The sequence below is a fragment of the Balearica regulorum genome, chromosome 4 (genome assembly GCF_011004875.1).
Source record: "Balearica regulorum gibbericeps isolate bBalReg1 chromosome 4, bBalReg1.pri, whole genome shotgun sequence".
In the NCBI taxonomy this organism is placed as follows: Eukaryota; Metazoa; Chordata; class Aves; order Gruiformes; family Gruidae; genus Balearica; species Balearica regulorum.
Genome location: NC_046187.1, coordinates 71,858,328 through 71,875,333, shown reverse-complemented (window position 1 = coordinate 71,875,333; position 17,006 = coordinate 71,858,328). Strand labels below are relative to the sequence as shown.

Sequence of the window (17,006 nt, the reverse complement as noted above, 5' to 3'; positions counted from 1 at the left end):
GTCACCTTATACCCATTTCTTCTTCTGCTGGTGTCTCTTCTAGTGCACGTGACTCTTTCATTTTGTTTGATATAAAGTGCTTAACCCTTCAGTCTTCTGGGAAGTAAAGTTTTCATTCTCCTGTTAACTTCAGTAGCCCTTTTCTGAAAGTAATCTAGCTTAAATTCTTTCTGGGAGCTGAGTGACCAAAATTTTATGCTGATATCTTGATCAGGCTTTGTATAATTGTAGTGTACATTGTCCTGTCTCTGTTGTAAATACCTCATACAATACGTCTTCATATATTATTTACTTTTTTCACAGCCGTATAGCTGTGGCTAACCATAATAACCACAACCATAGACAGTTAATACTTATTTTGAAATGAATCAGTAAAGACATCCTTGCATCAGATGAGGTATCCAATATTGAGATCAATATCCTATTTTAGACACTGGCCAGGAGCAGCTGCTTAGAAAAAACATGGAAGAGCAGTGAAAAATATATCTTTCTAATTTTCAGCAGCACGTGGTGTTAAAGACTTTCCTCTGGTAGGGAAAGCATCCACATCACTGTGCTTTGTAAACCTTTGCTCTTGAATTTGTTTTTTCTTAAACTTAGTTGTACTTTTGGCATTCCTGGTATCACCTGATTGATATATTCTGCAGTTTAGTAGTGTTGAAAGAAAACAGTACATGATTGTTACTTTACATATAGTTTCATTTCATACCTGCTAATATTTGTCATGAGAAATACTGAAGGATCTCACTCCCTCTTTATTTTCTCTTTGTCATTTAATTTTATTTTAAACCTCAACCACCAATCACTTATTTTCCAAGCAGAAGTCAGCTTACTATCTTCCTGTACAGAAGTTTCTTCATAATTGTAATCTTCTGTCCTTAGTCATACTCTATTATTTTTGAGATGAATTGACCAGAACTGTAAGCAGTTTTGAAAATGTGTGAGCAGGCAATGTATTTGTAAAGCTAATGTCTTGATTGCCTTTTCTGATGATTCTTCATTTGCCTTTTTGATTGTTACTGATTATCGGGCTGTACTGACTTAATGTTTCCCGCTAATTCCTGCCTGATGTTCAAGATGATTTGGAACCAGTTGTTATGTGTGTACTTGTAATTTGCTCCATGTTTTCCCCCCAGTATACTTGCATCTTTCTGCTCCTCTGCAATTTCCTCCTAATAGGCTTCCAACTCATACGAGAAACTATTATCTGGTTATACTGAGCAAATGATTTTACTATACCATCTACACGTGTGAGGTTTTTTTGAAAAGGGGTTAGGATAGTACTGAAATGTAGGTGGTCAGTGTCCTGTGCCTAGTGTCCTTAGTCCAGGAGAGAAACAATAAATTTTACTTTCGAATGTCCAGTGTGACAGGACAGCCTCTTTTCTATGTCTTCCCAAAGTGCATGGAAATCTTAGCTGAAATTTTATATAATTCTTGATTATGTTATGACCTACCTGCCATTACAAATGCCACTGTAATGGTGAGAAGGCAGTGAAATGTATCATTATCATCTGATATGTAAAAAAGTATTCTTAAAAGTGATCAAATCCATCGACCGTTTGAATCCTTTGTCATACTGGTGCCAAAAAAAAAAAAGAAAAATCATTATAGAAATTGCAGTGTAATTAAAGCCTGTGGAAAAACTGTAAAGTTTGAGTGATGCTAGACCTTTTTCAATTAACCCTCCCCCACCTAATCCAATTTGTCAAGGTGATGTCAGTCCATGATGATGGCAGCAGCGCAGGGCATTACTTCATTCTTCTTTTGTTCCATGGCATATGGAGCCCTCTCCACAGCCTACCTATTCCCCAGAACTTACTGCTTCTCTTCCTGTTATGGTCCAGGGGCCTGGAGCACAGCAAGCTCTTTTCCCGTTTCCCTCCCAAATTCTTTTATCTCCTTCAGGGTACCAGAGGTCGTAACCCAAAGTACCCCATTTTTCAATCCATGCCATTCTCAGGCCCCATAGACCGTCCCTTTACAAGTCCGGCAAGCCTGCGCTGTCAGTTTTTGGGTGGCGGAGCACGTGCTGCTGGCTGATAGGATGGGGGAATAAAGGCAGCCGGTCATGGTCTATGGTCTTGCCTGCTCTGCATTGCTGTAGTGGGACAGTCACTCAGCTAATGGGACCCGTAATCAGGAGAATGGGCACTTAGGGATGGTGGTGGACAGGAAATAGTCTAGAGCGGGATTTGAGACTAATATTGATGACAAAATAGTATTTGTATCAACTACTTGGTTCTCTGATGCTCCAAGACTTGCAGTATATTTTGAGATTTTGTGCACTGACTATATTGGCATGACTGTGGCATCCCTGCTTCCTATCCCTTTTCAGAAGCATCTAAATTCAGAACTTTCTGAAGTCTTAAACCTGCATTTTTTGTAAAGATGAACTGCCCCTCCAGACTGACCCTTCTGCTTTTTAACATCTGAGAGTCAATTTGGCATGTTTTGAATATCCACAGAAGTTTCAAATTATATCATCTGTGTATTTGGGTTCTGAACTATTCTGTACTTTGCCATACAAAGTCAGTCAAACCTAAAAGCAGTGAGAGTGTTTAAAAGCTTCAATAGCTGGAAATAGGAGTGGGACAAATTAAAATTTGATGATTTTTTTTAGTTAGCATGATTAAGCTCTGTGACACATAGAATGTACTAAATTCTGTATTAGTTGAGCTCCTTAAATTGAGGCTTTTTAAATGAGGCTGTTTCTTTTGCGATAAAATCTGTGAATATAAGCATCTTCCTTTTGTTACGTGCTTTTTAGAGGCAATTAATCAGAAATCAGTACTCAAATTGACACTTGTACGGACACTCATAGACAGAGTTTTTGTTAAAAGAATCTAATTTATTGGACTTTTTAGTATAGGGAGATGCTTACCTGAGGAATTGATTCTCTGGAGCAGGATGGCCAGTTGCTCTCTGGGTGATGGTGGTTGTTTTTTCTTGCAAGCGTGGTTTACCTGGGTTGTATAAGACTCCCCAAACTGTTGTTCTGGTGAATTTTTCTAATCTTCGTGACCATTCTAGCACGTGCATGGTCCTTTTGTATTGATTATCTTAAATGGTCAGGACAGAAGATGATTTACTTGTTTTACGGGAAAAGGAGGAGACAACAATGTCTATCAAAATTATTACATATCAGTAACTATGTTCTTGTTTTAGAGCTCTTAGAACTTTATTCATGACTTGAAATTACTCTCTTCTGTTTTTTTCCTCAAACATTTTAAAAAATGATTTCACTCTTGTGCCTATGAATCTTGTGAGAATAACTTCCATTGTGAAACAGTTTTGAAAGCATCCTTCTGTAAATGTAGATTATCAGGCTTATTATAGTAGTGTTTTTTAACTTTTTAGATTAGCTCTCCTTTTATATTTTACATCTTCTCTTCCTGCTCTACCACATAGCAGCCAAAATCTCCGTCCCGTAAGATTCAGCCCCTTTAATTTCCCCTCAAGGTCACAAATAGTAATGTGTTTTCCATGAAAAGATTAAATTTGCTAGATGTTGTAAAGCTGGCCTAAGCCTCACAGTTTTATTCTCCTTTCCCTGCCCCCTTTCTGAATTCCTGCTGCTGGCTCCCTGTATTTTGTCGTTGTCAAGGATCCCTGAACACCCAGCAAAAAAATCTCCCACTTCCTTAGCCTCTTGTACTTCAAGAGCTGCCAACGTCCTTGCCTTACTACCTCCTTCCTGCTTCTCCAGCTTTAAAACTGTTGTATCAGATGAGAGGAGTCTCACTGTTGTAGAGAGACGCAAAGACCATGTAGTACCAAATGGAAATTTCAGGTTATTATGTATGACAATTTGTTAAAAAGTTATAATGCTTGCTAAGTGCATTTGCTAGAATATGGAAGAGCGTGATACAGCTCCTGCTATAGCTGGCAATTTCTTTAAGCTAATGGAAGATGTTTTCTAAAGGTGTTTGGTTTCTTTGGGTTCTGAATAATTGAAGAGGTTTCATCAACTTGCTTCTGTGCACTCAAGCTCCAGGTTAGAGTATCGTATTGACTATCATAGTTTCACGTTGCGTTTCTTTTGGTAGTACCAACTTAAAGAGTTCCTGTCATGCTCAGGCTGGAGTTGGCAGTGAGCATCATCAGTGGTGTTACCATGACCATTTGTGGATCTGTGTTAGAGGGTTATATCATTTCATAAACTATAGTTTATTGTTAGTGGACATGAGGGGGCAGCTTGCTGCAGTTTGGGAGCTGGCGTGAATGGTCAGATACATGCAAAGTCCTTTACGCCAGCACAGCTGCTGAAAAAAATGTTATATGGAACTAGTGCCTAACTTGTTTATTAGTTAAAATGACTTCTAAAAACCCATTCTTTTTCTTTCTGTCTTTGAGAACTAGATTTGTGCAAGTCACTTTGTATTGGATCATTTTTGTTCTTTCCGTCCCTCTGCAGTCTAGCGTGAATTGTACTTCTTCCCTCCCTCTGTCTTGCTAATACATGAAGTACAACCTTTCCCACTTTCTCATTTGTACTTGTCTTGTACACCTTCCTTGTTATCAGACAGAAATTGTTCTCGCTTGGACACAGTCACAGACTGCTGCTGTATCAATCCTTCTCTGGTGACTTTTGTTTTTAATGCCTTTCTTGTCAAGTAGATTAGGAGGTAGCTCATCCACAAGACCAAATAAGCAGGTTAAACATTAAATTTTAAAAAATTGTATTTGAAGGGGAAGAAAGACTATAGTTTGGCTGGTGATTGATGGTTATTTGAGGGGAATGCATTTTCACTTGCCAGTTCCTGTTAGCCTACGGAAAAGGGGTGATCTAGTCATATATTAAAAAATTACACATCATCCTGCTTTTTCTCTTATGATTATGCATTTAACTGGTATTTCAGTTCATGCTAGTTTGTAATTTTTACTTTGTTATAAGAATAGAGAAAGGAATGGATTTTTTTAGAGCATCAGTATTTTAATTCCTTTAATCCTTTGTTGTTTTTCCTCTCCATCTGCCAAATCATAACAGGATAAAGGCTTTTAGAGATATGTTCTTTTGTACTTTCACTGGGATAGATAGTAGTAGCAGGGTTGTATCTGTATTGCAAAATGCAGAGGATGTGTTGCTGTAGCACGTGCTTTTTACCAATCGTGTTTTTACGAATTTCTATGCTTTTCTGTTTGTTTCTGGATTCCTAAAATGAAGACACTTAATGCAATATCAGATGGACTTTAGTTTATAGTACTGTTCTGTGATAGGATTTCTTAGATTTTCTTGAATATCTAGATATTTTGAGAGTTTTCTTTCACAGATTCTGCAACACAGTGTTTCCAAAAGAGAATCTTTAAGATGTGATGATAAATAGTTCTAGGGCTTATAGGCAATCTGTATTTAAAAAACCCTACAGCCCAATGTTCATGTAGCACATTTCAGTGGTTTAGTTTGGCAGCTAACAGTGAATGAAACAGCATTTTGTTGGTCATACGGTGTACCATTTTGAATTTTTTTTAGGTTCATTTAATGTTTTTAATATCTGTTTAATAGTGTAATAAATGCTTTTAAAAGTATGATAATTTCTTTATGGCTAACAGACTGCAAAATTTACATGAATATCTGTCATTGCACTAGCAATCTCTCTTCGCTCAAATACCGCGAATTTCTTTAGCTGTGCTGATTAGTACATTCTAGTTGCAATGGCTGTTCTCTCCTCAAGTCATGGATGCTTTTATTGCCAGCTGTTCAGAGTCCCCTGAAAAACATTTGCCAAAATGTTGCTGCTATTTGCTTAAGCTACGTGATTCTTTATTTGAATGCATGTGTGTATGCAAGGCAATTTTTTTTAACTGATCTGCAGAAGGAGGTCTGCCTTCATAGTCTGAATGTCTGGAACAGAGTCAAGAAAGGATGAAAAGGGAGCCTTCTCAGCACCATTGCCAGGAAATTAAATACTTTATAAACTACAGTCTTTTTTTTTAGCATGTCTTCCTTAATTTCCTAGATTATTAATATGATTCTTCAGAGCACGGAAGAGATTTTTGTCAGTTGAAAACAGTACTCAGGGCTCTTTACTTTTGTGTAAGAATGTCAAAAACCATAAATAAAATTTTTGATTGGATGCTAATTTACTGTTCTCTTTTCTACTACCACACAATTCGCAAGTGTGTTTTGTCCACTCTCCCTCTTTGTTATGTTTCTGACCACAAATAGGTAAGCAGCATTTACTTCTAAAATGGGGCATCTGGTGATAATTGATGTTATCTAGAATCTGTTTCTCAGGGAAATCTAATTAGATTTGTCTTCAGGCAGTTTATTCCTCTTCCTTCAATTTGTAATGTTACTGTTTCAAAATTGTTTTGAGTGTATGTTCTCTAGTTAATCTGTGTCTTTAATCTCCCAGAATCATATATGGCAATCTCCACTATTTAAACATGTACTGTACAGTTTATATTCATTTTGGGCTGAGTTAGAATGAAAAGTGAAAATGTATTCATTGTTCAAAATAGATATGAGTGCTATTGATAGTTTTTTTCCTTTGTTTCCTTTCACCAGTTTTCTGTTGTGAAAGGTGAAGTCCTCAGAGCGATGCATTTTGTTTTGAGAAATAATAAAAGACTATTAAGCAGAATCCCCACTGTGTAACTATTTCATTAGTGCGAGTACGACGGGTATTTTGAAACTAATGATGTCATGAATTTCACTAGCCTTAGAATTTGCCGAGCTGTTCGTAGTCTGATAGTTTTTTCACTAATTCACTGATGAAGAAGTTAAAAATTGCAATACCGATGTGCTCATACTTGACTAGTGGTGAAACCTAGCAATCGTACATATATATATTCTTGCTGTTTTAACAGGAACATGCTCACATAGGAGGAGCCATGTCAGTGTTTTGGTATGTTATGCAGTAATAGTAATGGATACTGCTGAATTTAGCAGGGGTTACTGTGGAGTTCACTGTCTGACACAGATTACTGCCTTAGGTATAACTAAGGTATGAGCCAGGAGTCAACCACCTCAGTGGTACCTGCCTGGATGAACAGATGATTTTAGAAGTTGCTCAGAAAGACAGGAACTATCCTCATTCCACTGGCTGCTATCTGTGAACATTCACAGAGCGCAACTCGCCTGTCTTCACTTTAGTTGATCATTTTAGCAAAAGCCATCCTAGCTTGATTATATGGCCCTTTTGAATGGTCTCTAAAAAAACCTTAGAAACTAATCTCCAGTGGCCAGACTTCCAGTTTTCCTTGGCAGAACCTGCCCAATTTTCTCAGCCAATAAAAAAAAGCCCTTAGTAAATTGAAAATTGGAAGGTAAGGAGATTTCGAATTAAAATGGATCACTTTTAATACTGAATGAAGAATCTGGAGTCTCAGCCTGTTGCAGTGATGAACCCTGCTACGTACATTGGGTCCAGATTCGTGTATACTGTGTTAAGTCTTGACATTTCTGGGAGCTTGTAAACAATCTGTTGTGAATATTGGTGACTGTCAGAGCCCTGTTGCTAAAGCACAGTGTTGACTCCATAGGAAAAAAGCAAACAGGCAGGCAACATCTGTTGGATACCTTCTCTTTTATTGCAGTAAGGAGGCTGTATAATATTTTCGAAGCTCTTCTCTGCTTTGTATGAGTGGTTGTTAGCATGAGGTTATAAGGATGTGAAATTTATGATTGTTCCTCTGGTTAATGTGATGTATATAGACTTTCAAAGACGTGAAAAAAAGCGATGTAAAAATATTTCAGAATTGAGACCACAGCAACTTGCCCAAAAGAAGAAACAACTACATATATAAAATTTAATAAACATTACAAAGCTGACAGTAAGCAATTATAAAAGTACTAATAAATATATTTTTAAGCTTACTGTGCCAAAGAAAGATGCTGAAATTAATTAGAAGAAAATTTACTCTGAATTAAACTCCGTTATTTTCTAAAGTGAAAAAGCATCAGAAGATAGGGATGAATTTTTCCCACATTGAATGTTATAGTGAAAGGAATCCAAAATTTCAGGCACATAATCACAAGTTTTCATAATGTGGTGAGTTTATGTACATCTGCTTAGCACCAGTCACCGACTGTGTGCCTACTCTTAGCTCTAAGCGTACACTTTGCCATTTGGCATAAACTAGGTATATACGGGCTGAGCTGTTGTAGCTTAACTGACATCTGGTGACTTTTTAAGGAGAAAGAGTATGTTTATGGGGAAAAGAGAAAGCCATTAGATTTAATCATTGCAGCACCAATTCTAGTCATGAAACATCCAAGTGAGGTGATTTCTTTCCTCAGAACAAAAGTTCCAGCATTTTGTACTGTGTGATTTAAAAAGTTGGACTTCACAGTAGCAAGCCTTTTTTTTTTTTTTTTTAAAAAAAAGAGTAGTGAAAGTAAAATTTTTAAAAGTGTGGAGAAAGATTCCAACAGAAGCTGGGTGAGATGATTTCTAGGATGGTAATTTCCTATAGAAAGAACAAATATTGTCATTGTAAATATTTTCCAGTTAAGACAGTAAAGAGCTAGGATTGTCTTGCTTTTAATTAAGCTCTGTCCACTAATACTGACGCATAGCATGTGTACATTTTAGCAACCTAACTGATGACTTGTGTTTATAGACTAACTTAATGCCAAATATTTATGATATTTGACTTGAGACTGGAAAAGTCATAACTTTAATTTTTTTTAATACATGATTTTACAGGCACATGACAAGTGACCAACTTGTGTTGAAACTGTGGTCCTGTTACAGGTTTGCAAGTCCATCTGCATGGAATTCCGTACCTATTGATGCTTAAAGTTCAGATGCTGTTGCTATGATCAGCAATGTGCTGAAATTGAAGTAGTAAAATAATTATATCTATTTTCTGTTTTGTTTAGGGTGCAAAATTTGGACATCCAATGGGATTAAATCAGCCTCCTCCCCCACGTTCTTCTGTTCGAAGATCATTTGGAAGATCTAAGCGATTTAGTATTACTCGTTCTCTGGATGACCTTGAGGTAACTAACTTTCACTTAAAACTTAGAAGTGAATGCTGGAATGGAACTTACAATAGTTCATGCTGATCATTCATGAAAGAAAGAAAGAAATAGCTGTAGTGTAATAAAGTTACTAATCATATGACATTTATGTGGGAGGAATACAGATTTCAGATATCACGTGACTTTTTTGGTGTTTCTTTAGTAGTTTAGATTGATGCCAGCAGTGGCCATTCTTTCTGTGGGGAATTTTGACTTTATTTTAGCTGTAACAACTGGTCATGTAAAGCAAAGTGATACAGTTTTGCTGATCAAAATGTTCATCATATCTTAGAAATCATTGTATTGTGTTATCATATAAAAATCAAATGCTTGTCATATTCTTTTTTTCATTCAGCTGATGATCATTGCATTGAGAAAATTTTGGGGGGTTACATTTGTTGCTGGAACAGGTTCTTTACACAACTGCCTAAGGAATGTAGCTTACTGAGTATCAAAAAGTTTTTTAAAATACTTAAATAGGTTTTTCCTTCTTATATGTCAGCAGTGGAGAAAAGGGAGTTCCTTATCATCTTGGTGTTGGTCATTGGATATGGTGATTTTGGGTCTTTTGAGTGTAACATAACAATACTGTTTCAATTCTGGTATAACATCAGCTCATGCCTGGGCCTCAGTGGCCAAACCTTATTGATTTTGGGGAAAACAAGGGATGAAAAGCCATCTGAATTTAAAAAGCTGCTCCTCCTGCTCTGCTGAGACCCTCCCTCAACCAGCTGTAGGAATATGGTTTCATTATATCTTCTGTTCTAGTGTGCTTCCTCAGGAAGACCTGATCCATAGTGATGTGAAGGTGAATGGAGAGATTTTTCCCTTCGACCTTTTTCATACTTATCTGGAAGTAGGTTTGTGGTTGGGGAGAAATAAAAATATGTGCAGAGCTTGATCTTGGCATGGGAACCATGTAATACGTATTATACTGCTCTTCAGCATGGGAGGGAATGCGGCATGCTGATTCCTCTACATGGGAAGGAGGTGTTTAAAAAGCATTTTGAGATGGGAGGAGGAAAAAAGGAGATATTCTGAGTTTCTTGCTGTGGGAAAATGTAGGAAGGATGGCGTTTCACTGACTCAACTAAAGGAGAGGAGAGCTCAGTGCACTGCATTTTTGGGTAACAATATATGGAAGGAGCTTCTGGCGTGCTTAGGGAATGCAGGTAGGAACTGTAATTACTTATTTCTCAGATGTTTTAAAGGACACTTTTCATTGTGGTCTCTTTCTGTCTTGTTGTCTGAAGCTTTTAAGTGTCTTGTTTTTTTTTCTAGTCACGGAAAACACTTTTTTATTATCTTTGCACTTGTAACTTTAATACAGTAATTGCATAGCTTTAACAAACAGAGGAAGATCCTTTAGATAAAGCTGTTTGGGAACCATCTAGTTACATCTTTCTTCATCAGAAAATGGTGATTCTTCTAAATTAAAAAAGTTTGGTACTATATATTACCAGTTTTGACTGAATTTCGGGTCGCAGTAAGAGAGAATCCTCTCAGAATATCTAAGAGCCTAGTGCTAGTAATTCACACACAGTTAGAAAAACATGGTTCATGCCATGTTCTTCCAGAGTCAGAATTCATAGAGATTTATATGCACATCTCATATTTTGAGAGTGTTTTAAACACCAAAGATGTAATTTAATTTCTGTTGTAGGAGCTGTTTTACGTTGCATAAATATTCACTAAAATAGGGACTTGGTGCTTGCTTTCTGTTAGTTTCAGAAAGATGTCATAGTCACTGACCTAAAAAGTCCATTTTTCTTTCATTATGTCTTAGTTGGTATTCATTAGTGTCTATAAATTGAGTAGCACCAACAAGAGGGATTGAGAGGCTCTCTGTGTTACCCTGTGTCCTGATTCTTAAAGCTGTTACTTTGGATGGGGAAACTTACCTTCTAGGTCATGGTCTTAATTGGACAAAGAAACAATCTCTATTAAAATCGGTGTTTGGATGAGTGCCCTTACTACATGTAGCTATTTGGGTGTGGACCGCTGTCAATTGCTTCTTTTCACTTTGAAATCTCTTTTTTTTTCCCCTTTGCATGCCATTAGAAAATGATGTCCTAGCCACCAGGAGAAATACCAACCCAGAGAAGAATTTCAAAACCTTCATGAGTCAAAGTAAAATAGTGTTGAGGTGATTCAATTTTGGTTCTAACTTTAACGTTGCTACTGCAGCACTTTTCCTAAGTACTGTTAAACGAGGTGTAGTAGAACACAATGTTTAGATTATTTCAAGCCATCTATTTAGAGTTGCTGGAAGGGGAAATAACAATACCAGGAAATTCTTAGAGACTCCACCTTTGGAATAATGATTATGAACATATTGTATAGGCCGCTTGGTTGCTTTTGTGTTCCTTCCAGTTATCTTAGCAGAATGGATAAGGTACTAACCCAAACATGAAGTTTAAAAATGAATATGCTTCTCTGAGCTTGTGGGTTTGATTCCTGCTGGCATTTAACTTAGTCTTCTAAATTGAGCAGAATAAGTAGGTTCCATGCAGTTTCTTTTATGGGTAGATGCTGAACACTGTTCATTTGCTTATGGGTCTGAAGAAGGTTGTATTTGGTTTTTTTGTGAAAGTATGAACTTGCTCCTCTTGTCTTTGGAGCAGTGGTGTGTGAAATATCAGATGTTAGATTTGCTGTTTTCTGCCATAAGGTGGCGTGATTTCTTTGCAGTTTGTTTAATTTTTTTTAACTCTATCCAAGCGTAAAACATTTTTCTATATATTATTTCAATAAATAAAAACAATGATTGCAAGAGAAGATTTCACCTTTTCTTTTAAATCGTTAGATTCTGGCTGGCTATACATGCACGGACAATATTCTTACAAGGTTAGAATTAGCTGTAATGATATAGTTGCCCCTCCATAAGCATTTTCCTCTTACTTGCAGAAGCTGTATTATACAGAGAAGAAAATAGACAAGTTTGTGGGATTAAACTCTAGGTGCTGTTTTTACTAATAGAACCTGTATACAAGATTATTTTAAATCTGCAGAGATGAATATAGGATGAGAGTGAAAAATTAATGGATGCGGTTATGCTAAGACTATGATACAGAAAATGTCTCACAAAATGCACAGCTTTATTTCTGAACTGTGGAAATTGTGCTTGTTCACACCAGGGCTGAATTTTATTGTTGTAAGTTGGAACTGAATTCAGAAAATTATTGTGTCTAGTATATGCCTTAATTCTGCTGTATATATTTAGAACTTTTTCCTTATTAAATGACAAGAAATCTGTTTTTATTAAGACTAATAGACTTTGGAGTAATGAAAGAGATGATCTTATCTTTCTTCCTACTTTTCTTCCCTATAGGTAAGTGCCACTACTCTCCTCCTCTTGCCCAGTTCTGTCCTGGCAAAGACACTGTTTGTAGATTTATAAACACATTAAAGGTGACTCTGTGAGACTGCAGAAACCAGAACACTGCCTTTGTAAAAATTTACATTAAGCAGAGTAATCCTTTTACTCATCAGCAGTTTTGGTACCAGATAACACTTTCAACTATAGCTCATTCCATTCATATCTTAATTTTTCTTGAGGTCTGTAAAAATCAGGGACCCTTGCAATATTTCCTTGAAGTCAACAAATTTAGGTTCCTCCTCTCCAAGGTGAACAATCAAACCTGTTGTGTTTCCTGAAAACCATTGTGGCACTTTTACCTTTGGTATTTCTCTGTAGGGCAGAATAGTATCATGAGAGACATAATATCTTAGGCAAACAAGTGTAAGCTCTTTGAATTTTGTTGAATAATCTTTTAATGTAAAGATCTTTTTAAAATTAAAGACTAATTAATTCTTTTCACTAAATATGAGGACAAAAAAAGATGGCTGTTGCTGTTTTTATTCTAGTCCTCATCCCATTTTGGAAACCTTAAAACTATATCCTATATGAAAAGGAAGATTTGGATCAAATTTCTAGTGTTTAGTAATGTTTTCAAAGTTGGAATGTATCATACATTCCTTTTAAAAATTAGTGTGAGGAATTTTGTTAGAATGTTCTATCTTAATTATAATCATTAATAATGTAGTATTATTAGCTGTTATTACAGATAATAATGCTTGATTTTTGTCTGTTTTGTTAATTCCACTGAAGCAACTTTTTTTGCATTTCATCTGCTAATTGAAAGCATACAACACATCTCTTTGGTATGAGGTTTTTATACTAATGAATGACATGTCTCTGCTGGATATTAGCTTTGGCATCTGTGGGTGGCAAAAACCCCTAAATGCTCATTTGACTTAATAATGAGATTTTAAGTGGGTACCTGTCTTTGTTTGACTGATTTAAATAATCAGACAAAGCTTACACAGGGAGATAATAGCTTTTATTAGCCCAACTAGTATACTAGGAAAATCAAGACAAAAAGAGCTAAACGTGCACCAAACTTTTCCCACCCTGCCAGTGGATCTAATAAAAAGTATTAACTCTCCCTGCAGAGCTTGCTTCACTGATGTTCTTAGATCATCACCGTGGCCACTGTGGCTAGTATAATTGCGTGATTTAAATCAAGAGGCCTCTTCATTCTCAGCTTATAATTATGAATTTAAAATTTGAAAAGAATGTGTATTTTTGTCTTTAGGTTTCACTAATATTTTTAGGCTATGATAACTTGCCGTGGGCTGCCAGCATACACAGGTTCCACCGTGTACTACCTTCAAGTATTGCATCTTTTGCAAGTATTTAGTCCTAATTTTTGTCCAAGATATACTTGACCAATTGACAGTTTCGCTGTCTGCTTTCATGAAGGTGGAGAAAAGGCCAGCTGTGAAATAAAACCACATGCAAGAATAAAATCTCCATTTTTGTATGCAAGAGGTAGTTGTGTACTTTTAGCATGCTAATAATAGACTTCTTAAAGGGCTATTCCTGTCTCATATACAGATGTTCTGAGGGCTGAATTCTAACAGTCCAGCCCCTAACACTGCTGATTTGGAAGCTTCATGGATCTGTGACCACAGCCTAGGTTCTTTGTTTCTCTGGTGTATTTTCTCAAATGATTTTGGACACGCTTTAGAAGTTAGCCCTAACAGCTAGCATCATTGTGCCCAGCAGGCAGTTTGGCTGCAACCAACTTGATTGATAGGAGGTTGAGGGAGCTTGGTGGTATGACGGTGGCCAGGTAGCACCAGCTGTCTTTAGAACTATGCAGTAGCTTATGGTACTATTTATTTGACTGGTACAGGTACAGCTGGTATGTCTGTACATTACTATCATCTTGTTCTGGATGGTGCCTACGGTATCCCTTAGTAATTTTTTTTTTTTTTCTGACATCATACCTAGTGTGCCTTAAAGATTTCCAAGAGCATAATTTTTTCATGTTTGGTTGCCTGGACTGCTCTATTAAGAATTTCAAATTCTTTTCAGCGTACTCTAGAGGATCTTCTTCAGGCTTTGTGTGACCTTATCAGGTACTTTAGTTATATCCATTTTTACTACCTAAAGGAGGACATCATGTTAGCAGTATACATTTATTTATTTTTTTCCACAGACTGTGCAGTGGCATTAACCTTAAATCTTCGCTGGTATTTTATATTGTGCTAGATTACCAATATATGTTCTAAGTTTTCCTTATGTTTATAGACTTTATCATGGAAAATTCTCATGCTCTTCTTTTGTGAAATATCTGACAAAGGTGGCTCGGTCAACAGATGAGTACAGTTGTGTGTAACCTCTTGTTTATTGTGAATTGGAAATACTTATTTCTAGATACAATTTAGAATGTTAAACTGTGAGATTTTTTTCCAGACAATGAGAACAATGGGATTTGTTTTCTGTCATTGCAATTGGTAAAGTGACCATACTTTTGTAATTTCACTGTTTACTCTTTTCCACTGCTTTTGGGTTATTTTCTTTATTTCGTATTCTGGAGAAATTTGCCATGTAAATTTGCACGTAAAAAGCTTAGAATGTGCCATGAGCTGGATCTCATCTCTTTTTTCTTTGTGAGGTGCATGTGGCAATGCTCATCCTGGCCATGTTCATCCCGTACTTTGGTGCCTAAGAAGAAACCAACAGTGTTGCCTAGGGTGGATTCCGTACGGAATTCAGTCCCCATACGTGCTAAGACAGTTGGCACTGTATGGAGAAATTTCTCGTGAGGAAGCAATCAGTACATTGTCTGACCCTGCCACTCAAGTGGTCTCCAAGCCTTACGGCCTCTGGGCTTGGCCCTCCAACACAAGCAGATTTCTGTCACAGCACCGGAGGCACAGTATATGCTTTCAGGGACTAGATGAGAACTTGTGCTCTGCTTAAATCCTCAGGCAGCAGGCCTTACTTCTTGGCAGTAGCCAGTATCGACGTTCTTGAGACGTTTGATTAAATGGACACAGGTGAATTCATAAGGTGTCAACATCTCTGATGGAGTCACGTTTGTGGAGCTACAAGGATCAGCCAGGGTGAACAGGTAAAGGTAACCACTTGAAGCTACAGAGGGGTCACAGCCCTTAGTTCAGCACTATATGGTATCAGACCTTGGGTTTGGCTCCATTTCTTTGGTTCTGTTTTTTTTGTGTAGTGACGAAACAGTCGGGGCTTGCTGGATTGGGATCCTTGGTAGGTGGGCAACCTCTCAGGGATGTCTTTCTCCATAACTTTAGGTACCCAGTGTTCTTTTAAAATTGGGCTTGCTCTCTTTGAACTAAAGCTCTTTGCTCTCCTGGCTCTAATTCAGGAGGCATGTTAACTCCCTGACATTAAGGCAAAGTAATAGCTTACAGCACTGGGGTCTGTTACTGAAACCCAGAATTATTTGCCGCTTAAGGCTGGCCATTGCTTCAGTTTCTTATGTTACACTTGTTGATTCAAGAGCATCTTTTAAAGCTCCTCCCAAGAAGGTGAGCTGTGAGGTAAAGTTACTCAAGGTAATAAGGACAAGAGCAGTCTCTGAAGATGAGAGCAGGCTGCTTTTATAAGACTGGATGACTGGACAGTGAAATGGCAGATGAAAATGCATGCAGATAAATGTAAAGCAATGCAAATGAAGCAAAACAGTCCTAGCTTTGTATATAAAATGATATATATATGTCCTTGAGCTGACTGTTTCCTCTCAGAAGTGAGAACTTCAAGTTACAAGAGACAGTTGCATGACAACAGCAGCTCAATACAGTAGCAATGAAACAAAATCTTACATTATGAATTATCAGGGAAGGAATAGAGGAAAAAACACATAATGATTGCATTGTATAAATCTATGATTTGCCCACACCTTGAACATTATGTTCTGGTCTCTTTATTTCAAAAAGGTTATGATATATTAGAAGAGGAAAAGGTTCAGAAAGGCGTAACGAGTACGAAATCATGGGTGGCATAGAAAAAGTAGTTGGGATTGACTGCTCACTGTCTCCTTCAGGACAAGAAGTCAGCACCATTAATTAAAGGTGGCTGGAGCCAGGAGCAAAACAAACAGAACACGATTGTTCATGCAGGAGGTGAGTTGGTCTGTGGGACGCCTCACCACTGAGTGCTGTGGATGCAAGAAATTTGCATGTCCTGGGGGGAAAGTGGACAAGTATTTGGAAAAGAGAGCCACTGGGGATTATTAAGGAGACAAGCCACACCAGGTTGAGGAAATCTCCTGAGCTGAAAATACCTGGAATCTGGGAGAATGTAATCAGGGAAATGTCCTATATGTTGCCCTGTGCTGCTCGTCAGTAGACATCCATGCGTGGCCACTACTGGAAACATAATATTGGGTTTGATAAACCCATGTTTGGAACTGATTATATTCTTAGACTCAAGGATGGACACTGCTTCCCTTCAACCGGGGTATTATGGATTTTCCTTTCTGCACAGGAAGCTGCATTACCTTTCACTTGGTGTAAACATGTCTGTCTGCAAAGCCCAGGGCTGGCTGACTGTAGTATCTCCTAGTGCAGCGCAACTGCCGTGGGCTCTGGGAGCGTTCGCTGTGGGTGCTCTGAGGGAGGCGGCACCTGCAGCTTTCCCGGTTAGAGTGTCTGCTGCAAAACAGATCGCCCGTGCAGTGCCCAGGTGGGAACGAGGAGCTGGGTGACT

The 17,006-nt window shown here is 37.6% G+C and overlaps 1 protein-coding gene across 1 annotated transcript in view; it reads left to right on the top strand.

Annotated features, from left to right (window-relative positions):
- RGS12 (regulator of G protein signaling 12) overlaps positions 1 to 17,006 on the top strand; it is a 91,154-nt gene that overhangs the window by 14,931 nt on the left and 59,217 nt on the right. Inside the window, exon 3 of the mRNA XM_075752592.1 lies at positions 8,831 to 8,950. Coding sequence (XP_075608707.1) covers positions 8,831 to 8,950 — 120 coding nt within the window. The remainder of the gene's footprint in view (positions 1 to 8,830; positions 8,951 to 17,006) is intronic.